The sequence below is a fragment of the Mesocricetus auratus genome, unplaced genomic scaffold (assembly GCF_017639785.1).
Source record: "Mesocricetus auratus isolate SY011 unplaced genomic scaffold, BCM_Maur_2.0 Super-Scaffold_100042, whole genome shotgun sequence".
NCBI classification, from domain to species: domain Eukaryota; kingdom Metazoa; phylum Chordata; class Mammalia; order Rodentia; family Cricetidae; genus Mesocricetus; species Mesocricetus auratus.
Genome location: NW_024429219.1, coordinates 6,231,463 through 6,257,195, shown reverse-complemented (window position 1 = coordinate 6,257,195; position 25,733 = coordinate 6,231,463). Strand labels below are relative to the sequence as shown.

General features: G+C 53.6%; 1 protein-coding gene across 2 annotated transcripts; it reads left to right on the top strand.

Moving 5' to 3' along the window:
- Nucleotides 1-930: 930 nt before the first annotated feature.
- Nucleotides 931-23,841, top strand: LOC110342686 (uncharacterized protein DKFZp434B061-like). 2 transcript variants are annotated; one of them, XM_040735060.1, is made up of 3 exons: nucleotides 931-1,066; nucleotides 1,716-1,963; nucleotides 21,322-23,841. In XM_040735060.1, the coding sequence occupies exon 3, from the start codon at nucleotides 22,509-22,511 to the stop codon at nucleotides 23,199-23,201; it is 693 nt and encodes a 230-aa protein (XP_040590994.1). In that variant the 5' UTR covers nucleotides 931-1,066; nucleotides 1,716-1,963; nucleotides 21,322-22,508; the 3' UTR covers nucleotides 23,202-23,841. The 2 variants fall into 2 exon arrangements, with proteins under 2 accessions (XP_040590994.1, XP_040590993.1); XM_040735059.1 differs by lacking the exon at nucleotides 931-1,066 and having other exon boundaries at nucleotides 1,082-1,963.
- The last annotated feature ends 1,892 nt before the right edge of the window (nucleotides 23,842-25,733 follow it).

Below are 25,733 nucleotides of genomic sequence, written 5' to 3'. Positions count from 1 at the left end.
ACACGGTCTACATGGTGAGTTTCAGGCCAGCCAGGGTTCCATAGAGAGACCCTGTCTTAAAAAAAGACCTCACTGAGTGCTGCCTCCATGGCCCACCGGCTTCCTTCTGCAGGTGCTCTGGAGACCTTCACAGGCTGTGTGGAATTCCGGCCACCACTGCAATGCTTGGGCCTGCTCGGCAGCGATTCACCTGTGTCCTGCATTTGTTACGAGTTTCTGGGCTCACTCTAGGTCTCTTGAGATCTCCCGGACACTAGAAGCCTGGGAAAAACAGAATGCACAGGCATCCCAATGAGCTCAATCTCCCGTTCAGTGAAATGGGGACAGCTTAAGTGGCACTGCCCACATGTCCTCGTATGTCTGGACAGTGTTTGCCTCTCTCCTTCCCAGAACTCCTTTTCCTCTCACAGAGGAGGCATGGGGTCTCTCCCTCTCGCTCCAGAGAGCTTTTCTCTGCCAGCTTCAGTGAGAGCCCAGCTGAAGTGTGAATTCCAAGTGTGTGGAGAGCTGCAGGCAGTGTGCATGGGTGTGAGTCTTCCAGGAGGATCTGCCGCCGCCAAAGGGACTTCTGTCGTGTCACCTTCCCAGGCAGAGGTTTTACAACAGGAGTCCTGTGAGCCTGCCGCTTTAGTACCTGGGCACCAGGGACCCAAGGGCGGTTTGTCTCTGGAGTGTCCTGGCTGAGTCTGGGACGCATAATGGCTGGGAACAGGGCGAGAGGTGCAGTGTCCCTTTCCACAGGGCAGGGCAGTCTGCAAGGTTGTCCCACTGCGCCTCTACCAACTTCAAGGGGGTCCTGCTCCATAGGCTCTGTATGGGGAGGAAGCCCGTGAGAAATGGGAGGCGCGTGCCTGGCCGGCTGCCCAGACTCCTCCCTGCGGCTCTGAGCTCAGCATTTCAGTGTGAGTTAGTACAAAAGCCCGGCCCCTCTTGCCCTGCACTCCCGGCTCAAGAGCGCCAGGCACTCGGTGCCTCTCCCTCACTCCTGGGACCAGCTCACAGAGTTAAGACGGAGTGCAGAGCTGGGTTGCCCCAGCATCTGGGGGTGACAGAACTTGGGGGCACGGTGAGTGGGGACGGGACGCAGGTCAAACGGGCGGTGGCCACGGCCGGGTGCTTGCTCTTGGCATTAGAATCTGGGGCTGCATAGGACATCCGAACATTCTGAGCTGGCAATGTCTCAGAGAGGACGCTTCCATACTTTGGTGACCTGATCCGTGGGACTCTTCTGCCCTCTTCCCGGAGAGCTACCCTGGGGCTGGGCATTGTGGCGAGTGTCTTCGTGGTTTCTGTTTGCTAGTTATAGGCCCACTCGGGCTTCGGTCTCAAGGCTGAGAGGCGAGGGATCCCCGGAAGGATCGTGATGGCCCGGGGTGCACACTGACATCGGCCCCTAGGGGGTGGCACGCCCTGGGACTGGGCAGCCAGCTGGGGCGCTGCGCAAACTCTGAGCTCTCACTAGGGAAAAGAACCCCGGCAGAGCAGAGACGAAGGCTCGGCTCGGGACCCAATGCTTGTAACTCGCGCAACGGGACCCCAGTGCAGCTGCCTGGTCCCTCTGTGGTGGGTGCCCCGGTCACCTCTCGCCTAGTGTGGCCAGCGCACAGACCAGCGTGACCCTGGCTCCCGCAGTGCCGCCCGGGGACCCAGCGCTCGCTGGCACCGCCCTCTCGCGCCCTGCCTTTTGCCCACCTTACACCCCTTTCTCTTTTCAGGTGACGGAGCAACCCCCAACTCCCATGATGCGGCGCTGAAGAGGCTTCTTCCATCCCGGGAGCCTCGCGGTGCCTGGGGGGAGGACCGGACCAGGGGCTGTGCCTGGGCTTGCCTGGACTTGTTCAGAGCAGGGCTGCTCCCCTCTGTGACTGCGCAGATTGGGGGCTTTTGGAGACGTTGCCAGAGTTTGGAAGCCAAGGCCGTGACTACAGGGGCCCTAGGGCTGCGCACCTGCCGCGGAGCTCAGGTAACCGCTGAACTGGTGTTCCTGTCTGTCTGAAAGTGAGCGAAGGAGGCAGGAACTAGGCCGAATACTTTAGTGATAATTACAGAAAACTGCTGGGTTGTGCAGCCCTTGGAAGGCAAAGAATTTCCAAGAAGTAACAAAATGTCCTTTGATATCATCATCTCTGGAGAGAAAAGATTCCTTTGGGGGAGTTTTGCTTGGGGCATTTTTTTCTTCTTCTTTGATCTGTCTTGGGCGTGAGAAAGGCTCTGGCGCTCCTGTGTTGACCAACCAGGGAGCTAAAGTCGGTGACTCCCAGGTCCTCCTCCCCAACCACAAGTGGGGCAGTGACTCTGTCTCCCAGAATTGTACTGAGAATCTTGTTAGGGAGGGAACAAAATGCTTGGGTCACTAAAGTTGTACTCTGTATGAGGTTTAGTCTTTAGATGGTGTGTGTGTGTGTGTGTGTGTGTGTGAGTATGTGTATGTGTGTGTGTGAGTATGTGTATGTGTGTGTGTGTGTGTGTGTGTAGAGTGCAGACAGAGTACTACCATGTAGCCCTAAGCTGGTCTTGAGCTCAAGGCATCATCCTGTTTCCCGCATGTAGATTAATGTTCTAATGTTGGAGCAGAGGCCTTTTCAACCTCCATCCCCAGCCCCCCCCGCGTGAGTGAGTGCCCCTGCTGGGGAGAGCACTACCTACCCCCCAACACAATGCTTTATTGTTCCTTAGTGCTCCCTGCCCCTTCCCAGAGTAGCAGGGACAAAGTCCCCAGTGCTCCCCTTTCCCAGGCTAGTGTGAAAGGTTTTCCTTTTGGGTTCTTAGTGCCATTAGAAAAGGAATTTAAGAATGGACTCGGAGGGCAGCTCAAGGACAATTTTATTAGAATGTGAGAGAGACAACAGGGCAGGCAAGCTGTAAGTCTTGACGGGTGCCAGGAGGCGGGAGAAGCAGGAGAGAAAGCCCTGCCCTTTGCAATGGGGGGGGGCTTTAGAGAGAACTGGAGAGCCCTGGGGGCTGGAAAGAGCAGGCTTGGGCCTTAGCTGGCATCCCGAAGAAAATGCGCCAGAGAAAGAAGAGGCCTGCCTTTCTGTGTTAGGACTCGAACTCAGAGCAGCCAGAGGTTGCATGGAGGAAGGGCAAGGGCACCGTCTCCTTAGGGGATAATTATTTCTCCCATTTTCTCAGCTAGTCTTCAGGAGGATCAGGTTTCCTGGATGCCTGTGTTGGGGTGGGGGGAGGGCAGGAGTAGCCGTCCTCCAGGTGATTGGCAGGTCCCACTGGATTTACTCTTAAAAGGAGGAGACAAGAGTATGTAATGTTTTGGGGTAGTTTAGGATGTCAGATGTCCGCCCCTAGCCAGAGGTGGAACTTCTATTCTTTTGACCAGGAGGAATTAGCTTTCCCTTAATGAGCCTCAACAAAGCCAACATTCCTCCACCTTAAATCTTAAGGAGGCAATTAAATGTTTCCATTTGTAGCACTACCAGGGAAACAGGAAGGAGGGGCTCATCCTCAGTGGCCGATAAGTCCCCTGCTATCTAGCTACCTGACATTAGATGACCATCTAGCAGACCCTATGGGCGCACGCTGCACACACACACACACACACACACACACACACACACACACACACACACACACACACACACCCAGCTCCATGCCTGGCAGGCTACAGGAGCAGGGCTCCGCAGAGACCTGTGTGGCCTCTTGACAATCTGTGCTTGGGCTCATGAACTAGACATGACTGGGCCTCTTGTATAAAATGTCACATCCAGGGACAAAGTGGTACAGTGTTAGGTTATGTGCGGCCAGTTCTGCCTCTGTCTGCAGTTCTGAGAGAACGCGGGGACAAATGGCTGCTTCTTGAGACACAGTGCTCCACAGTCATGGGCAGTGTGGCTGTGCGAGGGAGGAGAGGGGAGTGAATGCATTTGAATATTAACCTTGAAGGTTCATCTGGGCTGTACGGGACAGGATCAGCCGCTACCCTAGGACCCACTGGCATCAGATGTTGAGTATGAGTGACTGGCCAGTCTTGGTAAACCACGAGGACGTTTCTGCTTCTCGCCCTAAATCCACGGTACGCATTGCCAGCTAGTGATGCTAAACCTGGGCAAGTGTCCGGATTGTCTGCTTATAGCATCCAGGCGGTGCCTCCCAGTAATACGGTAGCCTGTCGTTATTACCGTACTACCCTGGTGACTGGCAGCTGGCCTGGAGGGTGTAGCAGGATGCCAGGTAAAGAGAGGCCACTGTGGTTAGAGGACCCTTGACCTCTGACTTCAGTAGATCAGGAGGGTGTACAAGAGAACGGGCAGGAAGGGCTCAATCACTTCTTCACCAGACGGCTGCTGTGTGCGGGAAGTCGCTAAGGATGAGTCTGACAGAGAGGAAGGCAGGAGCTTCATAGACAAGGAGGGCCAGCACGTGCAAAGGCCCAGCATCCAGTGTGTTCGAGAAATAGGAAGGAAGCTGTGAGGCTGGAGGTGGTCTTGCATGACACCCAGTAACAAATACCAGAAGGAAAGATGGAAGAGATTAGACGCTAGGCTTCGGGCGGTAGGGAGATCCGCTCACCCCAGAGAGCACAGCTCAGCCCTGCAGGTTCAAGGGTTCCGCAGATCTTCAGGGCCGCTGCTTTCGTGGAAGCCTAAGAGGTGGCACCGTACAGCTCACTTTTCTCCTCCCATGGGGAACCTCGGGACCCCTTTGGAGCCTCAGCTTCCCCATCTAGACATGACTTCAGGCTCAAGGACCTGTCATGTCTCTCCTCCTCATCTCTGTCAGTAGCTTTGTGAATCTGGAAGTAGAAATTGACCTTCTTGGCTTTGGTCATTCATCTCATTCATGAAATTGGACTTCTGAGCTGGGTGTGGCCCTGGCACCAGGGAGGCTGATCCTGGAGGACCAAGAGGCAGAAGCCAACTGGGCTACCGAGTGAGACCCCGATTCAGAGAGAGAGGGAGAGGAGAGAGAAGATGTATCGGGCTGACGTTAGGATGTCCTCTGTAGAGCAGCGCTATAAAATGTGGTCACCAAGCAGGATGCCCCCCCCCTGCAGTTGTGGCCCAAGCATCGGCGGCAAAGCTCTTGGCTTGTGTCTGTGTTCAGAGCCTTCACTAAGTCAGAAGGAGCGTCCTCACTGAAAGAATCCGTGGGTTTGGGTGCTTTTGTTTGTTTGTTTGATTGATTTATGATTGATTGTATGATTTTTAAAAATTAATTTGTGTTGCAAGTATTCCTCTCTTCCCCTTCCTAGAAGTTACTATTTTGTTATTATTATTTTTTAGACCTAGTACTGCATATTTAAATGAAGTGAAACGCCCTGAGTTGGCGTTAAAAAACAAAACAAAACAGACAGACAAAGAAGCATCTAGCTAGAGGTCCTCTGTGTGTGTGGTGTTAGGAGCCCAGTGTCAGGTGACTTTTTGAACCTCGTTCATCCCAGTCTTGGTTTTGTTCTTTTAAAAGTTAGTTGGCTTTGGTTTTATTGCTTGGGGGCATGTATTTGTGTGTCATGTATTTGAACATGTGTGTACGCATGCCTTTGTGAGCGTGCCGTGGCCAGAAAAGGTCTTTTCTAACACTCTCCCTTGAGATGGGGTTCTTCCCTGAACCTGCAGCCTTGCCTGTCAGCCAGCAAAGCCCCAGGAGCTTCCTGTCTCCATCCCACACAAGGCAGGAATGGCAGGTGATTGTAGACGTTCTTGTGCCCTGGGTCACCTCCCAAGTTCCCTAGTGGATTGCGTTCTTCTTTTTCTCTCTCTTCTTTCTCTTTTTTTCTTTTGAGACAGGGTCTCTCTATGTAGTTCTGTCTGTCCTGGAACTCACTATGTAGACTAGGCTGGCCCCAAACTCACAGGGATCCATCCTCCTCTGCCTCCCGAGAGCTGGGATTAAAGCCTGCACCATACCTGGCTTCATTCTTAATCCCGGTGTTAAGCTTCCTCAGATGTCACCTCATCTTGCAACATTATTAATCAAAATAGACTTGGGATGACAGCAGGGTAAGATGGCCACTTTTATCTACTGTAGTAAGGACAGCTGTGCCATCCCACCACCATCCCACCAGTGAGTGGATAAAGCCAGTTTCAGAGTCCTGGATCATGTGACCCCCCTGGTCCCCCACAGTCACAGTGAAGGTCTGCAGATGCTCCTACCAATACTTCAAGCAAACAAGTCCCTTAGCTCCATCGCAGGAATCACGGCCGCACACATACTGGACAAGCAACCCACGTTTTACTTTTTTATCATTTGTTTTCATTTTCAGTTTTACATGCATGTGTGTGTATATACCTGTTTGCACATATATGAGCACATATGGGAGGGTGTGCATGCGTGTGGAAGCCAGCCTCAATGGCTCATCCATCTTAGTCAATAGGCAGGGACTCTCAGTCAACCCCAGAGCTCTCTCTCTCTCTCTCTCTCATACACACACACACACACACACACACACACACACACACACACACACACACACACACACACACACACACGGCTAGTCTTGCTAGCCCGCTTTCTCTGAGATCCCTGTCTTTGCTTTCCAGGCTGGAATCACAGGTGTGGTGCCCATGCCCAGCTGGTATTTGTATGGGTTCTGGGGATCCACCCCCCCAGTCCCCAAGCTTGTTCTCTTCGTGCTCTAACCACTAACACCATCTTCCTAGTCCTCTAATTTTTGTTTTTGAGATGAGGTCTCCCTAAGTTTGAGCTTCCCATACTCCAGCCCTGACTGCTGTGACTCTGACTCCTGTAGCTAGGGTTCCAGACAGCTCCGTCATAACTGGCCAGAGGTCGGTTCCTGAGATCCTGGGGGATGCAGCTCAGGACTGTGCTGAAAGATACAGTCGGGATCCCTCCTGCTCTCTCTGCTCTGCTCTGGGTACAAACGGACCCCGCGGAGTTAGGAGGAAACAGTTGTGGTGGCCTCCCAAGGATCGGGTAGTGTGCTGCATTCAGTCCTGTCTCTCTTGTTGTCACATGTGAAGCCCCTTATCCACTGCCCCAGCTGCCCCGTGGGACCCCGCGGGAGCCCCCACTTTGGTATCTTCTGAGGATTTTGTTGTGCCCTCAAAAACTATTTGGGGGCTGGGGATGTAATAGGTAGAGTACTTGCCTGGCACGGACAAAGCCTTGGGTTCAATTGATCCCTAATCCTGCATGAGCTGGACAAGGCGCATGCACCTATAGCCCCGGAAATCAGAAGGTGGAGGCACAAGGGTCAGGAGTTCATGTCGTTTTGTTTCCTCTCTATCTTTGTCCTTCTTCCATTTATTTTACTTTATTTATGTTTTTATTTATTTTGAGGCAGGGTCTCACTCTGTAGCCCTAGCTAGGCTGGGGCTCTCTGTGTAGACAAGGCTGGCCTAAACTCACAGAGACACTACCTACCACCTCTGCCTCCCAGTGCTGATATAGACACCATGCCCATCACTCAAGGTCATTCTTGAGTGTATAACAAAATTCCAGGCCAGCCAGAGACTACGTCCAGAAATCACATCCTTAATTACAGTACTCTACAGGCAGAGGCAGGTGGATGTCTGTGAGTTCAAGGCCAGCCTGGTTAACCCCTCTGTGCGTGCGTGCATGCGTGTGTGCATGCATGTGTGTGTGTATGTGTATGCATGTGTACGTGTGTACTAAGAAGGCGTTTACACGCTGAGTCATAACTCAGTGATGGAGCACTTTCCTGGCATATGCAAGGCTCTGTGTTCAACCCTAGGGCTAGAAACCCCCAGCACAGCAATATTTCCATTCTTTTGCAACTGCTCCTGAGGGAGCCACATCACCCCACCCTGAATTGGGGTGGGGTAGGAGCAAGCCTTGCCATTCACTCTTCGTCTCTCTGTCTCTGTCTCTGTCTCTGTCTCTGTCTCTCTCTCTCTCTCTCTCTCTCTCTCACATACAGACACACACACTCACTCACGAATCACGCCTCTCTGGAGCATCCAGAAATGCACCCTCAGACAGCACACATTAACACTGCTAATTACTTTCACTTATGTGGATTGTTTTCACATAAGCCTAATGACTGTACTTGGGCTAACACTCCTGTTTCTCCTCACATACGGGCCAAATTACCTTAAGCCTGTGGGATAGTCCAAAAGCGCCTAGCCTGGGTATGACCTAGTCCCCGTCATACCCCTCATTTCCTGAGTGACCCTGGGCCAGAGTTCAACATCCCTCAACGGCTCCACTTGTCTCCATTTGGTCTCCCTCTCAGAGTTGCTAGTGGGTGTGAATGAGACAGGTTACTCATCCCCAAATACCCCGTCCACCCACATCCAGGCTTTGTGCTCCAGGTTCACAAAAGGCAAGACCCCGTGGGTGCCTCTCAAACGTTAGAGAGGCCAGGCTGACGGAGAGTGAAGAGCAAGGCTTTACTGAGTTCCTTAACACAGGTACTGCTTTGAATGTGTGACGACACTGAGACACGTAAGCAGGTTACATCGTCAGGAGTAAGCGCGGTCATTGCAGAGCTGACTTGGATTTGTGTCGTGTGGATCATCGAAGGGACGGAAATGGGTGGGGGTACCTAGAACCTCAGGCCACATGGTTGGTGGGGACGGTCACCGCTGCCACTGTTGTAGTCGTGGAGGTGGCTGTGTTAGTTTTCTATCGATGCTTATCAGATCACTGCTAATTCGGTGGCTTTAAAAACACATCTTGTCATCTCACTCCTGTGGGTCAGGAGTCCTGGCACAGGTCCTGCTCGGGGCTGTCGTCAAGGTCCTATCTAGCGACCCAGACTCACCTGGGGAAGGGTGTTCAAGGTCACCTAGCTGCTTGGCGGAATTCATACGTTCAGTTGTGCTGAAGCCACGGGCTTCCCTCCGGCCGCTGACCAGGGCTCTCTTCAGCTCCTGGAGGTCTCTTCCTCTCGAAAGTCAGCACTTGTTTCTTTTAAGTGGACAGAGGAGAAGGTCTTAGCGTCTGTCTTCCAGCAAGGGAGGGAGCTGTAGCTTTGTTGAGATAGGGGCTTGCTGAGCTAGATTCAGTCCTCAATGTTGAAACCACAGGCACTTCCCACCAGGTCCAGCAAGAGGCTGTCATTGTTTGGTCTTGGCAGTGCTGGGGGGTCAAACCCCAACACATACTAAGCAAGCCCTCTTCCACTGAACCCCAAAGAAAGAGTCATTCATGCTGGGGCAATGGGGATTAAGTAGCACCTGCCTTCTGCGCCGTGTTCTGTGGACTAGAAGAAACTCAAATGTCTAGCATGGTATGATATGATATGTTTTTTGTGTGTTATGTGTCACTTAGCATGGCCATGCCCCCACTGCAACCGGGGCAGAATCAACAGGGAGGAGGATGGAGTACTCCTGCGAAAATGTCCTGGGTGGTTTTCCTCCTTGTGGGGAACACCCTGGAGTGTACCTCAGGGACAGACAGGCGAGGGTAATGGTATTCATGAATACAGACGTAGCGGCGACACAGAGGGCTCTGTAATACTTCAGGGAGGGACTGCAATTGAATCATCCCTTGTGTCTTAAGTGGCTTGGGTGTGATGGCTCGTGCCTATAATCTGAGCAGCGACTGGATGGTTTAGGCAGGGGAATGGCTACAAGTTCAAGGCCAACCTACAGTACATAATAAATTCAGGCCAGCCTGAGCTACAGAATATGAATATAATCACCAAAAGGGAGGTGAGGGGTGGAGCTTGGAGGTAGCTAAGTTTGTAGAGTGCTGCCTGGTATGAGCAGGCCCTGGGTTCAATCCCCAGAGCCGCATAAGCGAGGCTTGAAGGCACACACTTCTTCTCATCCCAGGATGAAGAGAAGGAAATCAGAGGATCGAGAATTCAAGGTCATCCTTAGCTATACATTGAGTTCTAGGCCAACCTGGCCTACTTGACACTCTATCTCCAAAAAGTCAAACAAACAAACAAAAAAACAGAATTCTGTTAGATTAAATACAAAAATCACCTCTTCTCCAAACCAGACTGGACATGAGCCACTGGGCTGTGGTGTGGTCAGCAGCCTGAAGGCCTGGCCTTGGGCCGTGGAGTTTTTTACCCATGCCCTCGTGGGTTCTGAAATGCCTTCACGGCGTCCATGAAATGCCTTCACGGCGTCGGTTGGTCTCACCTCTCCTTTTGTCTCCTTCCTGGGTCTCAAAAGTGAGCGTGGTTTCAGCGGCTGTCTCCTTCCCTTTTGTGGCTGCCTGAGTCACCGAGGGTCAGCGCTTCCTGGTTGGGTCTCCACTGAGTGTGAAGTAAGGTCCAGGGCAGCAGAGCACAGTGAGAAGCCCAGGAGAGCTCACCTGCAGTGCCCGGAAGAGGCGGGGCCTCTTCCCTTCCTCAGTTGCATGTAGTGAAGTATGTTGTTTACTCGAGGTTGAGTTCCAGGTAGCTGCAGATTTGGGAGGAGTGGAGTGTGTCTGTCCATGAAGAGTATGGTGACAGCAGAGCACCTGGCAGAGGGTGACGGCACTCCGAGCAAAGGCAGGGACAGGAGTTTGGGTGACCAGAGACTGTCCCCCTGCCTCACACACCCCACCCACCACTGCAGCTGTGGAATGAACTTGCTCTTGGCTTCAGGGGTGCGTCCAGACAAAATAACCACAAACCTGGCGTTTGAGGCAAGAGCAATGTATCCTCTTGCAGTTCTGGAAGTCTTGAGTCTGGAATACAGCACAGTCTGCTCCCTCTGCAGTCTGCGGTGTAGGCTCTCGCCTGGTTCAGGTGGCCTTACCTCTGTCTCGATCTGCCTGGCCACGAGGACACTTGCTCCTGGACTGGCTCCCATTGATCCAAGATGGCCATTTCAAGTACCTAGCTTTACGGCCTTAAGGATTCACCTACACAGGCGCCAAGGTCCTTGGGGATTTTTGTGGTTGTTGTTGTTGGTGGTGGGTTTATTTGTTTTGTTTTGTTGTTGTTTTCTGTACATGGATGTTTTGCCAGCCGGTATGGCTGGGTGCCGTGTGCATGCAGTTCCTGTGGGAGCCAGAAAAGGGTGTCAGATCTCCTAGGACCCTAGTTAACAGATTGTGGTGAGCGGCCATGTGGGTGACAGGAATCAAACCCAGGTCCTTTGCTCTTGCAGCCAGTATGTTTAACATGCTTAGCCTCTCCTCTGCTCTTCTCTCTCTCCCCTCCCTTCTCCCTCCCCTTCTCCCTCTTCCTCCCCCTCCCCCTCCTTTCCTCTCCCTCCCCCTCTCTCTCCCCCTCCCCCTGTCCCTCCCTCTCTCCCTCCCTCCCTCCCCCTCTCTTCCTAGCCTCCTACACGATAGATATCATCTGAATGTGACATCTTCATGCCCATACCATTGTGTTTTCTGATTTACCATTGATGTTAGGGGAGTGAAAACCCTTCGCAATGACAGAGCATGCACAGAGCCGCCCCGATGGACCAGCCTCCCTGCTCTGACCCTGCCCCTGAGTACCTGCCCGGGTGGACAGCTGTGAGGATAGCTGTGTATTTACCCACACGGGCTATGGGTAACTGAGCAGGGGAGGGGTGCCTGAACTCCCCTGGTGTCCCCCTGAGCAGCAGAATCATTGGTGAGCATGAAGCCAAAACTGGGGTGAGAGCATGGATAGAAAGGTAGATGTTGTGTTCGGAACATGTAGCCAGTATGGCAACTGTCAGCGAGGGTGGGTCAGAGAATCCCTCTTCCTGTGCTGTGAGAGCAGACTGGGCCGTGAGGAGGCGCCAGGCTGGCAAGGGCCTGGTGGGCAGAGCACGGTAGCACTGAGAAACTTTCCTAGTCACCAACCTGGGACGCCAGCTGGGCATCTAGAAGGTCCTCACAAGCCTTCCTGTGTGAGGGTAGCTTGGCATTTAGGCCACTGGGGAGTGGCTTATTTCATGCCTGAGTCTCAACTCCTGCCTCCCTGCCTTGGGAGCTAAGGCCTCCCTAATTTGCCTGCACCCCAAAAAGGAACTGTGGGGCTTGCCTCTGGGCTTGGTGGAGAGCTGGGCTTTCCCCGCTCAGGCCTCCTCCTGCTGGCAGTTCTTGATCTGAGGGGACAGGCTGTGGTGGCAGGTCACCTGCTTGCAGATGAGGAGATGCTGAGTGGCCAGGGCCCCCCTTTCTCCTTCTGTGGCGTACAGGTTCCTGCTCCTGTAGCTAGTATCTGACTTTAGCGAGAGATGAAGGGACTGTCCTGCTCCAGGGGCTGTTTCTTATCCCCTCTGCCCTTTGGTCCTCCCACAGCCTCACTTAGGGGCACTCTCCTAGGATCCGACAGCCAGGATCAGCGATGCATGTTTTCTCAAGCAAAACACCTGTGGGGATTTTCCCAAGCAAGTGAGGCCCTATTTCCCAGGATGGAACAACTCTTGCTATTTCCTTTCTATGTGTATGGGGTTGTTTTGACTGCATGTATGTCTGTGCACCCATCTGCATGTAGTATCCATGAAGACCAGAAGTGGACATTGGATATGCTGGAACTGGTGTTACAGGCAGTTGTGAGCCTCCATGCGGGGCGCTGGGAATCGAACCCACGTCATCTGGAAGAGCTGTCACTGAGCCGTCTCTCCAGCTCTCCCCCAACCCCCCACCCCCGCCCCTTTCTGATATCTTGTTAAAATTATAGAATCAATTACGGTACTAAAAATGAACTGAGGCTGGGAGGTGAGGATTGGCTGGTAGACTGCACCCTTGTTATCCCAACAGGAGCAAGCAGGGGGTGAGAAGTTCAAGGTAAATCAGAGGTCAAGGCTAGCCTGGGCTACATGAGACAGCAAAACAAAAGAAAAACCAAATAATCATTGTAAATGAAGGTCACCGGCTGGGCCCACTTCTGTCCTCGGCCCCCAGTGCCCAAGACTACTGTCTATCCTGAATGTCTGTCCTTCCTACCCATAGGTGTGGTTTTTACATATCTTTGCTGAGTCTTTGGCAGCCCCGGCAGACCTCCAGGGAGCATGATGTGTGTCTTGGGTTTTCTGAACCTCAGTCTCCGTACGACTAGGCCCCCAAAGCAGGAGCCTGCCACAGACACTCAGGAACGCCATCTGCTCCAGGTCCACTGACAGACTGCCTTTGTCTCTGCCCAGTTCTGTGCTCTGAGAGTTCTCGAGGCCCGTGTGACTCTAAGCACCTGTGCCTCCTCCCAGCCCTGCCGTAGACTGCAGGCCCTGGAGCGCGCTCAACTCTGTTTTCTCCCATGCACCGTCTCCAAAGTGTGAAAGCAGACACAGCTTCCTACCCTTGACACGGCAGCCACTGTGCGGGCCAGAAGCGCGGAGAAATTGGTGGAGTGAAGTGACGTGCACACATCTCCCCCTTAAGACAAAGAATGTGAGTGTTCCTTGTCACCTATGGAGCGCCCGCCAGCTGTGAGGTCATTAGCTTAGCGTGATGGTGGTGAGAACCCTGGACACGGAGTTGGGTGGCAGTTGTCCTGGCAGATCACCCCAGGCTAGGGTTTGTTCCCTTCCAGAGACACTGAGCCCACAGGCCTGGCCTTGCTACAGGGAGGAGCTCTTACCACCAAGGACCCTCCAAGCCCAGCGTCACATGAGTAACTGTAGGTGAATTCTACAGAAGAGACGGGGTTTTTCAGAGGATTGGGGGCAGTTTCTCCACCACAGGGCTGTTGACATTTAGATGGCGGTCCTTGTTTGTGAGGGACTGTCCCACGTGCTTGGATGCTGAACATCACCGGCCTCCACCCAGCGGAGCAAACACGCATGTTTTTCAGACATTGCCGAAGCCCCCTAGGAGACAAACTTCCTGTGCTGGACAACTCCGGGTCAGAGGCTTCAGCAATGGGCTTTCTCGGTATAGCAATGGCCCAGTCACTTGGTACAGCTGCCTTTGTTCCTTCCCAAAAAGCTGAGCTCATTGGCTTGGTGGGGTGTTTCATTGACTCATCAGCTGTAACCACAGGCAGCCTTCCTACTTGGGGAGATCCCAGATGACTTATCATGGGACTTGGTATGTAAATATATAATTCTAGCTTTTGCTAACTTGAAGCTAGTAAACACCACCATCATCCCCCCCCACACACACACACTTCTCTTTTGGCCTAGCCTGGTAAATGTTTCCTTAGTCAATAAGGGCATGCTGAACTGAACCTTTGCCTTGAGGTTTTCTGCAGCCGACAAGCATTTTGACCTCACTGGTTTGGGCTGGTGGCTGATGTAAGAGCCAGGAAAGTCTGAGGTTGGTAGTGATTGTGGGGTTTTAGTTTAGACCTTTGATCCAGGGAGTGGGGTGAAAGGAAGACAGAAACCTGACCAGGAGGAAAGAGGGGTCAGAATCCAGATGGACCGCCAGGGCTCGCCCCAGGATACCGCCAGGGCTTGCCCCAGGGTACCAACCCAGAGCGAACCACTGGCTCCTCCAACTAGGCCTGGTGTGTTTGTCAGTTCCTCTTGGGGGAGCAGAACAAAGGTGCTGCTTTCAGTTGAGAGGCTTTGTAAAGTATTCCTTGGAAGACGGGCACACCCTGAGTGAGGTCTGAGACCTGCCCGGCCACACCCAGCAGCAGGCAGCTGCCCACCTCTGCCAGGGCTCTGTGAATCCCGTCAGTGTCTCTCTCTGCTCCTTCCTCTGCCTCTGCTACCTCAGGAAAAGGGGGCCCCCTCTTCCAGTTTGCATCTTATGGTTTGGAACCCACCCTGCATCTAGTGGGAAACCCTGCGTGTGTCCACAGTTTTCCCCGATGGCTCTCGCTGTTTCTCTTCTGCTGTGGTTCTTGAAGACTCCCCTCTTGTGGCCGGCTCAGAAGCACACGGTCAGAACTCAGGAGTCAGATGTCCAGCCGGCTTCATGGCAGATGGCATCTGTGACCTTCCACCCAGACAGGGCTGAGTGTTCAGATGCTCCCATTGACTCGGGCTTGCCAGGCATCATCGGGGCCAGAGGGCAAAAGAGAAGAGAAGTGAAATCTGCCTGCTCAGGCCTCTTGGTCCCGAGTGCCCCTGCCCCCTGGCTATGCCCGTCAGCACCCCGGTGAATCCGTGAAACCAAGCCATACCTGTAACAAACTGGCAGCACCCAAGGACCTAGGCATTCTTATTGAAGAAGGCTAGGAGCCAGAGGGGTAGGTGGGCCCTGTGTGCTCAGAGTCTGGGGGAGGAACCTGGTGTAGCTAACAGTGCCTCTGTGCTCCTGGAGACGGCTGCCTGTGCCTTTCTGTGTCCACGCACAGCTCCAGTGCCTGGGGTCTGCAGAGTCAGCCAGTGGATGGGCAGTGAAACTGCTTTCCCCAAATAGAGAAAGAGATAAAGCAGGCCTGAGATTTGGCCCTGATCATGCCAGGCCCTGCTCCAGGCCCCACCCAGCCTCACCCCCATGACCGACTGGACAGGCGGGCTCAGGTGTGGGGCCTGGGGATTTTCCTCCCTCTCCCTCTTCCCCCTTTCCCTTTGCTCCATTCCTTCTCTGCCGGCTTTTGGATTCGCATCCAGATGACTCATGGGAGGTGTTCTCGTGCCTGCTTCCCTGGGCATAGGATCAGTGGGGGAAGGGACAGGGGACAGGTGAGGGCACACCTCTGGAGGGGCCCAGGTAGCTCCTGGCAGTGGGCCCAGCTCCTGGCAGCTGTGCCAGGCCCGAGGGGGCAGTGAGCTGAGCAGGTCAGACAGGTGGAGCCTGCTGGCCTGGCTGCCCATCCCCAGCCGCGCAGGGCCTCTGTTGGGTTACTGAATGGAGACTCACCCTTTTCTTCCTTAGTTCCCTGGCCCCTTCGGGGACCGTTCACCACATCTGAAGGGGATGCTGGGAGTGGGAATGGATCATGAATCTGCTTGGAGAGGCACTGGTTGAGTTCAAGTGTAGAAACATCGTCTTGGCCTTGGAGACGCATTTCTGATTTCCAGGCCCTTGGTTCCGAGATGCAGATTTCGCAGGGAGCCCAAATGTTGAGTGACAAATTGAGGAGACAGGTCCAGAAACCTCAGGGACAAAGGGGGGGAATTCATGGACGGTTGGTTAGGTGATGTGGACTTTTACTTCCGGGCGGGGGCCGGGGGGCTGCCTCTGCTCAGTGCCAGCTCCTGGCTTCTGTGGGGAGGAGACCCTCTTGGGTTCCTGTGGGGGGAAGGGTTAGACCTCCTCAGACACGAACATTGCTCACATTGTTCCAGAGGCTTTGCCCCTGTTTCAGACTGTGATTTCTCCTCTCCTGTGACTCCCACACTCCCTCCCCGCTGAAGGCCGAATCTCAGCCCATCTCTGATTCTCCAGACACAATCTGTGGCGATGTTGGTCTGAGGACAGGCGGTGGGGGTGGGGGGTTAGTCTCAGCAGAAAACTAGCTCAAGTGCCCCACCCCCAAAAAAACTCAAATGGCTGTGTCTGCCTGGGAATCCCACACTGGGATTGTGTTTCTGGTCTTCCCCTCTGTGGGCCACGCCCTCTTTGCCAGTTTCGTGGTGGCGCATCCGGGTCCATGGGCCGAGTCGTGAGGGAGACAGACTCCTGGTGACGTGATGTGCAGCACTAAGAACAGATGTTGGGGGTTTTGTTGTTATTTGATGAGCTTTTGTTGTTTTTGAGGACAGGGTCCTACTTTTTAGCTCTGGCTGGTTTGGGACTCACTCAGTAGCCTAGGCTAGCCTTGAACTTGTGGCAGCCTTCCTGCCTCAGTCTCTCAGGAATTGGAATTTGCAAGCGTGCACAATTGTGTCGGTGAGAGCAGAGATGTTCAAAGCTCACCGCCGTGCTGCAGACAGGACAAGCGGTGGTTTTTTGCTTTTGTGTTTTGTGGTCTTGTTTTTCTGCTGAGTCCTTAGTGACAAAAGCTTTGCTGACTAAGTGCTCTGTCTTGTTTGTTTGTTTGTTTTTGTTTTGTTTTGAAATTTCCTGCAAACTGGTCTGTCCTCCGGCCTCAGCCTCCAAAATAGCCACGTGGTAAGTAGGCAGGTCAGCACCATTGTGCTTGGCACAAACTAACCTCTCCCTCTTTCTTTTACCCCACCCCCAACCCGAGGCCTCAGGCATCCTAGCTCGACCACTGACCCTCCCTCCCTCCCAGTCTGCATGTTCATTTCACAAGACGAGGAGGGGTCCAGAAGGAGGACCACTCTGTGATGGCTTCCTGGGGCAAACGTCTTCCAGTTCTGCCCTTCACTCCTGCCAGCCTCACCTCAGCCAGGCCAGGCGCTTTCTGGTGTTTCTGTAGATTGGTGCAAACCTTTCTCCTTTTCCACACGTCTCATTGGCTAGAATTCTACTTCCCACCCAGCCCCAAGCCTGTCATCGTGGTGGAGGGAAGGTGTTGCCGACAGTTTTGTGACCAATGTGAGCGTGGGGTACAGAGGTGACCAGAAGAGACGGTATGAGTCCACTGGAGCCTGAGTTACTGGTGGCTGTGGACTTTTTGACATCAGAGCCGGGAACCGAACTTGGGTCCTCTAGAAGAGCAGCAAATGCTCTAACCCACTGAGTTTTTTGTCTTTCAATTATTTGGTTTTTTTTTTTTTTAGGTCAGCATGCAAGGTGACTTTTACTCACTGCATGTCCATACCTATGTGTCATTCCTAGTTTGTTCTCATCCTCTCCCGCCTCACCCCTCCTCCAGCCCGCTCTCGGTTTCTCTTCTGCTTTCTGACATGGTGTGCTCCATGACTGCCTCTGTTTCTCCCTTAGGATCTCTTCCTCCCCTATGGTCCCCTCTCTAGCGTGGTGGACTGCCCCCTCATACACACACACACATGGACAGACACATTTAAACATAGGTTCTCTACCTAAGATGCACGCAGCGCTTGTCTGTGTCTGGCTGACTTTGCCTAACAACCTCATTTTCGGATGTGTCCGCTTCCCTGCCAGTGCCATGATTTCATTTTTCCTTGATAGCCGCATAAAAGCATTCTGTAAAGTCAGGTGTGCTGGCCCACGCCTTTAATCCAGAATGTGGAAGGCAGGCAGGCAGGAGGATCTCTTGAGTTTGAGGCCAGCCTGGTCTGCAGAGTGAGTTCCAGGAACCCTGTCTCAAAAAAAAAAAATCTATCATGTATAAATGACACATCTTCTTTTTTCCTCCCTCCCTCCCTCCCTCCCTCCCTCCCTCCCTCCCTCCCTCCCTCCTTTCTTTCTTGTTTTTTCATTTTTCGGTTTTTCAAGACAGAGTTTCTCCGTGTAGCCTTGGCCATCCTGGAACTCACTCTGTAGACCACATTTTCTTTGCCCATTTATATCTCTGTGCATAAACGTCCACTCTGGTTCCACTGTCTTGGCTATTGTGTATAGGACAGCAGCGACTGCAGACGGGCAAATGTCTCTCTGACAGGGTACGGTCCTTTGGGCAATACCCTCTGGGTATGTATCTGGGTCATATGGGACCTCTATTTTTAGTTTTTTTGAGGAACCTCGATACTGATTTCCACAGTGTCAGCTCCGTCTTCGTATGAGAGTCAGGCAGCGTGGCCTCCCCTTACTCTTACACCGTGCTGAGAGGCCGCTCTTTCCCATAGGCCTTTCCTCTCTCTTCCTCTCCCTCTCCTCCCTCCTTTCCTTTGCTTTTCCTTTGATTGACCATCCTGGTTGGCTGCTCAGGACTCCATCTGTAAGATCCAGTAAGGGCCGAGGCTGGAGAGCTGGCTTGGTGGTTAGGAGCTCTTATTGCTCTTGCAGAGGACCTACCTAGGTTTGGTTCCCCGCCCCCGTACGGCAGCCCACAGCCACCTGTCAGCCCAGCTCCAGAGGGCCCAGGTCTTCTGGCCTCTGCCGCACGTGGGACACAAAACTGCATGCAGGCAAAACACTCAGTGCACAAAAATGTTTGGAAAAGAGCCAGAAAAGGAAAACGTGAAATCCTAAATACTAGGGAGACTGGCAACTGAGTGCCCAGCTCCCTACAGCAGAGGCCACAAGTCATCTGCCGTTTACCAAGGTCCTCCTTGGGGAGCTGTGGAGTGGCAGGGGTTACTCGTTTCTCTGGGGAGGCACACACAGCTCCTTCATTGCCTGGTCTGGGCACCAGGCAGTGCTGCCTTCTGAGAGGACTCATTCCAGAACTAACCTGAGGGTCTTTGTTGTTTCCACATGGTTCTCCTGGCCTGCCTGGAGCTCCCTGTGTAGCTCACAGCTGCCTTGGACTTGCCTTGAGTTTCCTGCTTCCCCACTCTGAGTGTTAGCATTGGCTCTCACACCCTGGTCTGATCCTGGATTTTTTTTTTAGATTTGTTTAACATGTGTGACTTTCTGCCGGTATGTCCTGTGGAGGTCAGGAAAGCGTGTCAGGTCCCCTAGAACAGGACTTACGAATGGTTGTGAGCCACCATGTGGGTGCTGGGAACCGAACTCAGCTCCTCTGCCAGAACAACGCGTGCTCTTACCGGCTGAGCCATCTCTCCAGCCCCACTAATGGGAAAGTTTGAGGTTCACACCTTCCTAGTGGGTCTTCTTGAGGTCCACCTCCAATACCCCGGCTCCTGGGCCAAGCTTCTCTCTGTTGTCTCCAGCAGGCGGGAAGGGATCATCTAACAACTGTGGACCCAGGTTTCTGCCCGGCAGCCACCACCACCTTCCCACTTTCTGTGACATAAGGAAAGATCAATTCCTTCAAGCTCTGTCATGGCAAAGCCCAAGAGGATGTGGGAAGTGTGGTCAGAGGCACCGTGATCTTGCCCAGTGCCGGCCTCCTTTCAAGCTGGGTCCTTTGAGCCCTTGTCCCTGTGGTTCCCAGAGTGAGGGAAAGGAGCTTGCTTCCTAGAGTAGCCCAGCCTCATCTGGTCTCTCTCCCTCTCCCCCTCCTTCTCTTCCCTCCCCCCTCCTTTCTCTCTCTCTCCCTCCCCCTCCCCCCCTCAGCTTTTCTGCTGGAGGTCTCCTCTGGCCCCACCTCAGCCAGGCCTCATTAGAGAACACTACTGTGGCCTCTGTATTCCCACACTCAGGCTTGCGGGTGTCTCCTCACGGGCTTCCCTTTCTCACACTGATTGTGCCAGCCAGGCCCCTCCCACATGTGCCGCTTTTGTTTTCTTCATCATTTTGGGTCTTTAAAGATAGTCTCATGTAACTGAGGCTGTCCTCCCAAGTGCTGGGACGATGAGTGTGAGACACTGTGCTGGACTCCTTTTTAAGTTTTCATTCATTCATTCATTCATCCATCCATTCATTCATTCATTCACTTTGTCACTTTGCATGTATTCATGTCTGTATGAGTGTAGGTCATGTGTGTATGTGTGTATTCATGTCTGTATGTGTGTGGGTGCATATGTGTGTATATGTGTATATTTGTGTAGGTATGTGGGTGGGTCATGTGTGTATGTGTGTATTCATGTATGTATGTGTGTGGGTCGTGTGTGTATGTGTGTATTCATGTATGTATGTGTGTGGGTGCATATGTGTATATTTGTGTAGGTATGTGGGTGGGTCATGTGTGTATGTATGTATTCATGTATGTATGTGTGTGGGTCGTGTGTGTATGTATTATTCATGTATGTATGTGTGTGGGTGCATATGTGTATATTTGTGTAGGTATGTGGGTGGGTCATGTGTGTATGTGTGTATTCATGTATGTATGTGTGTGGGTCATGTGTGGAGAGCAGAGGACAACTTCCGGGAGTTGCCTCTTTCTATTCAGCGTGTGGATCCAGGGATCAAATCCAGGGTGTCAATCCTGGCAGCAGGCACGCTCCCTGAGACAAAGTCCTGGCATGGAAAGCAGGCTGGCCTCAGACTCCAGCTCCTCTTGTCTCAACCAGACTCTTGGGGTGTAATCGCCTGTGTCTGGAATTACGTTAAATGCTGGGGGGAGGACCCCACATTCTCCAAGCCTGATCCTCCCTAGTTGGGTGGTAGCAAGAGGGTCAACACAAGGGACAACTCAGGGAATGGTGGCCCACACGCCGAGGAAGGGATAAGGCGGGGCCGGGGAAGACAGAGCCACACACGGCCTTCGAGCACCATGGGCCCAAGCTGCCGGGGCCTCGCTCATTCCCCTACCGTCTCCATGTGCTGCTTACTGAGGCCACTGAGACCATTCCGTGCTGTCTGTACATTAATGGCTGTAGAATTATTGCTGGAGCACAGACAACCTCTCAGGGACCATACCCATGAAGAACCTGATACCACCCACCTCCAGCAGCCACCAGTCACCAACAACTCAGCTAAGGTGGGACTTCATGAGGCCTCCTCTGGCCATGCTGGGCTTTTGGCTGGTGTCCTTGTACAGGGCTTGTGAAAGTAGTCACAGCCACTGAGTCCATGTGGACGATGGCCTTGTAGTGTCCTGCAGACACCCGTTTAACTGAAGAGGTCCATGGCCTCCAACTCTTACCGTCTTCCTGCCCCACCTCCTCCGGAGATGACCCCTGAGCCCTGAGGGGGATTGTGACGCAGATGTCACATTTGGAGCCTTATTGTCTGCACAGGGCTCAGTTGTGGGTCTCCGGGTTAATTTCCACCGGCCACAAAAGCAGCTTCTCTAACGGGGGTTGAAAGATGCACTGATCTAGACCTTTTTGTTTACAGTGCTGGTGGTGAAACCCAAGGTCTCGAACCCGCTAAGCAAGGGCTCTACCAGCTGAATCCCCGCCCCAGCCCAGTCACTGGACCTTAAGGCGGCCGGTAGGTCATGGTCAGTTTTCCGTGTAACTGGAGGCTGGAATCCAAAGCCACCCACCCAACGCTGGCCTAGGTGTTTCTGCGGAAGACTCCGGCTTCCTTCAGGCTTCCTCCAACCAGCTAAGGAGTGTCTGAGTATCCCTGGAGACGAAATGCTCCCCCTGTCCCCAGTGTCAGCTCTTCAGGCCTGACCAGCCCCACTGGTTATTTGGGTTTGGTTGGGGGAAGGTTGCTGTCGTTTCACATTTGTTTATTTGGTTTTCAAGGGCAGGAACGGGTGGGGTGGGGTGCACACGCATGTCATAGCATGTGTGTGTGTGGAGGTCAGAGGGCAGTTTGTAGGAGTCAGTTCTCTCCTTCCGTCATATGGGCTCTGGGAATCGAACTCAGGTCATCATGCTTGGTTTTAAGTGATTTTACCCGCTGACCTATCTTACTGGCTCACTTATGTTTTTTGTTTTTTCGAGACAGGGTTTCTCTGTGTAGCTTTGGAACCTGTCCTGGAACTCGCTCTGTAGACCAGGCTGGCCTCTGCCTCCCGAGTGCTGGGATTAAAGGCGTGCGCCACCAACGCCCGGCCCACTTTACTTACGTTTAATGTGTATAAGTGTGCTGCCTGATGCATGTACACTATGTGTGTGCCCGGTGCCCTCGGAGGCGGGACAAGGCATCAGAGTTACAGATAGTTGTGAGCTGCCTTATAGGTGCTCAAAAAGCCTGATCCTGGGTCCTCTGCAAGAGCAGCCAGTGTTCTTAACCACTAAGCCATCTCTCCAGCCTGTTTTTGTTTTCTTTAGACTCACTATATTGCCCAGACTGATCTCGAACCCCTGAACTCAAAGGAACCTCCTGACTCGAGCCTCCTAGTGGAAGCCTGAAGGAGTTCCTGAACATCTTCTGGTGGCATTGTCCCTCCAGCTGAACTGACCAGTGTGTCCTCTGTGCGTGCTGGGACAGGGAAGGCACGAGTGAAGCCGCTGTCCCCCCTGCACTCCCACCCCGTGCCATGTGCTGTCTTCAGGGTGCCGAGGAGCCTGCTGCACTTGGTGGAGTCTCAGCTTTCTCCCACAGCCTCCCCATTCCCCTACGTCTTTATGCTGATCCCTGGCTCCTTCCTTCGTGCCTGTCCGCGGGTCCCCTCCTCGTGCCTGTCCGCGGGTCCCCCCTTCGTGCCTGCCCGCGGGTCCCCTCCTCGTGCCTGTCCGCGGGTCCCCTCCTCGTGCCTGTCCGCGGGTCCCCCCTTCGTGCCTGCCCGCGGGTCCCCTCTTCGTGCCTGTCCGCGGGTCCCCTCCTCGTGCCTGTCCGCGGGTCTCCCTTTCGTGCCTGTCCGCGGGTTCTCCCCTTCGTGCCTGTCCGCGGCTCCTCCCTTCGTGCCTGTCCGCGGGTTCTCCCCTTCGTGCCTGTCCGCGGGTTCTCCCCTTCGTGCCTGTCCGCGGGTTCTCCCCTTCGTGCCTGTCCGCGGGTTCTCCCCTTCGTGCCTGCCCGAGGTTCTCCCCTTCGTGCCTGTCCGCGGGTCCCCTCCTCGTGCCTGTCCGCGGCTCCTCCCTTCGTGCCTGTCCGCGGGTCCCCCCTTCGTGCCTGTCCGCGGGTCCCCCCTTCGTGCCTGTCCGCGGCTCCTCCCTTCATGCCTGTCCGCGGTCCTCCCTTCGTGCCTGTCCGCGGGTCCCCCCTTCGTGCCTGTCCGCGGGTCCTCCCTTCGTGCCTGTCCGCGGGTCCCCCCCTCGAGCCTGTCCGCAGATCCTCAGCCCAGCTGGCCAGCTGTGAGTGCCTCTTTGGCAGTGTCTTAGCTGGTTGTTGTGAGTAATAGCGAAGGAAGCAATCAGCAAGTATACTGCCCTAGAAGTGCTGCACGTTATTGGGCCGAGAAGCAAGGAAAAGGTGAGAGACGCCCAGACCTTCGAGAGGCGCCCCGACTTTGGAAGCTGGTGGGTAAGAGCTGCTGGGGCATGCGCGGGCTTTCGCACCCCAGGAGAAGCGTGTTCAGGGGTGTCAAGTGGCAGGGGGAGGCACAGGGGCTGGGCTGTGGGCCACTTCCGGCCGTGAGACGTTTGCGTGTACAGGTAATAATTGCTGCGTTTATGGGGTGTGTATCTTGCATGCTTATCCTCCTAGCTAAGCAGCTGACATCTGGGGGAATTCAACTGCACCCCTTGTGAAAGGGTTTTTCCGACTGGGCTTGTTGACTGCGCTTCCACAGGGAGGCCTGAGGAGAGTCTCAGGACCCTCACCTGAGTATCCGGCCTCAGCCTTAAGTGCACATGTCCTCAGGGAGGGGCTGGGGAACCCTAGGGGAGCAGGCTGCCATCTGTGCAGCTACAGAAAAATCCTCATCCATGCTTCCCACATGCGGCCCGTTGGAGAGACACACCCACACCCCTGTAAGTAACCCCTCATCTAGATGCCCAATAAACCCACCGGTTCTCCAGAGTCAACTTAGCCACGATAAGCCTCGGTTTGTCTTTGCAACCTTAGGAGGTGGGATAGATGTTGCTAACATCTTCCCCTGGGAAGGAATTTTAGTAATAGTGTATTAGCTGTGAAGCCCCATGCTGAGTATCCAAGTGTATTGTTCCATGAGAGCAAGGGTCTGCTCGCAGACAGAGACACAGATGTTCCAAACAGAAAGGGTGGCTACGGTGGAGGTCACAGTGAGGGACTGAGTATAGAACCTAACCCTCTAGCGGCTGTCCCTGGAGACGGGTCCAGGGCTCAGATCTGCCTCGTGAGTGATCCCACGTTGTCCCCTCTCACGATTGTATTTAGGGTGCTTCTCAGGAAACCTGGATGCGTCAGGTGTGGTGGCTTAGGCCTGCAAGCCCAGCATTCAAGAGGATCACTAGCTGAAGGGTAGCCTGAGCTCTCAATGAGTTTGAGGCCAGCTTGAGCTATAGTGTGAAATCCTTAAAAAAAAAAAGTACCCGATACAAGTTTTCCAGTCCTAGAATGCTAAAGGCCTTGAGGCCCTGGACATAGCCTCTGCCATTTGGGGGGGGGGGTCTAACCTTAGGCTGGACCTCAGAAGACAGCTAGCCCTCTCTTCTCTCTCGGGTATTTTTGCAGTCATATTCACTTGTTACTGTGCGTGTCTGGGGAGGTGGGCGTGTGCAGCCCCCCCCTTTCTCCTGATGTCAGGGGGAGAGGTGTGCAGCCACACCCTCCAGCAAGCCCCTCCCCACAGGGATTGCTCTTGCCCCTAAGGAGACCTGGGCGCCGAGGCTGCCTTTAGAGAGGGCCGCTTTGTGGTGAGGCCGGGTGGATGGACTGCACACCATGCCGGCTCCACCACACACTCCCTCAGCTCCCCAGGCCTGGGGAGCCAGGCGTGGGCCGAAGTAGGGCTGATGAAATGCCAGGAATGCTGAGCAGTGACAGGAGCCTCAGAGTCCTCCGGGAGGTCTGCCTGCGGCCACACATGGGAGAGCCTCGCAGCACAATCTTCACATTTTTTTCAGTTTTCCCGCAGAAGTCAAGAATGTCCGACCCCACTCCCCTTCCCCCATCAATTGACTGGCCAGGGACTTGTAAGTTAAAGGGGCCACATTCTGGCTTCTAGTGTGCATTATCTTGAGTTCAAGTGAAGCCATTTTCAAGAAACTTCTCTTTCAGCCCAGCTTGGATCTTATCTGTGCCAATAGGACAGCAAGAAAAATTGTCGGGACTGGAGAGGTGACTCAGTGGTTAAGAGCACGGATTGCTCTTCCAGAGGACCTGGGTTCAATTCTTAGCACCTGCATGGCAGCTCACAACCATCTATAACTACTCCAGGATCCAACACCCTTACACAGACATGCATGTAGGCAAAATACCAATGCACACAAGATATTAATTAAAAAAGAAAAATTGTTCCTTTCCGGGAGAATTCACCTAAAAAAAAAAGCCTGGAGCAGGCTGGAGAGATGGCTCAGTGGTTAAGAGCACTGACTGTTCTTTCAGAGGTCCTGAGCTCAATTCCCTGGCAACCACATGGTGGCTCACAACTACCTTGAATGAGATCTGGTGCCCTCTGCTGATATGCAGGCAGAAGACTGTATACACAATAAATAAAATATTAAAGAAAAACCACCTGGATTGTTGGCTATAATGGCCTTTAACCCCAGCCTCTGGAGGCAGAAGCAGGTGGGTCTCTATAAGTTCAAGGTCTTCCTGAACTATGTATGGGAAGCACCAGACCTGTCCAAGCTACACAGTGAGACCCTGCCTAAATAAAGTCTCTTAAATGTCTAAATAAGCATTCAGACATGGCAGCCTGGTAGGGTGGCTCATACCTGTAATTCTAACACATGAGAGCCAGCTGGGGTTACATGAGCTCCTATCTCAAA

What these genes read in the sequence shown, in the direction of transcription:
- LOC110342686 (XM_040735059.1), top strand. Translation starts at nt 22,421, where the DNA reads ATGTGCTGTCTTCAGGGTGCCGAGGAGCCTGCTGCACTTGGTGGAGTC.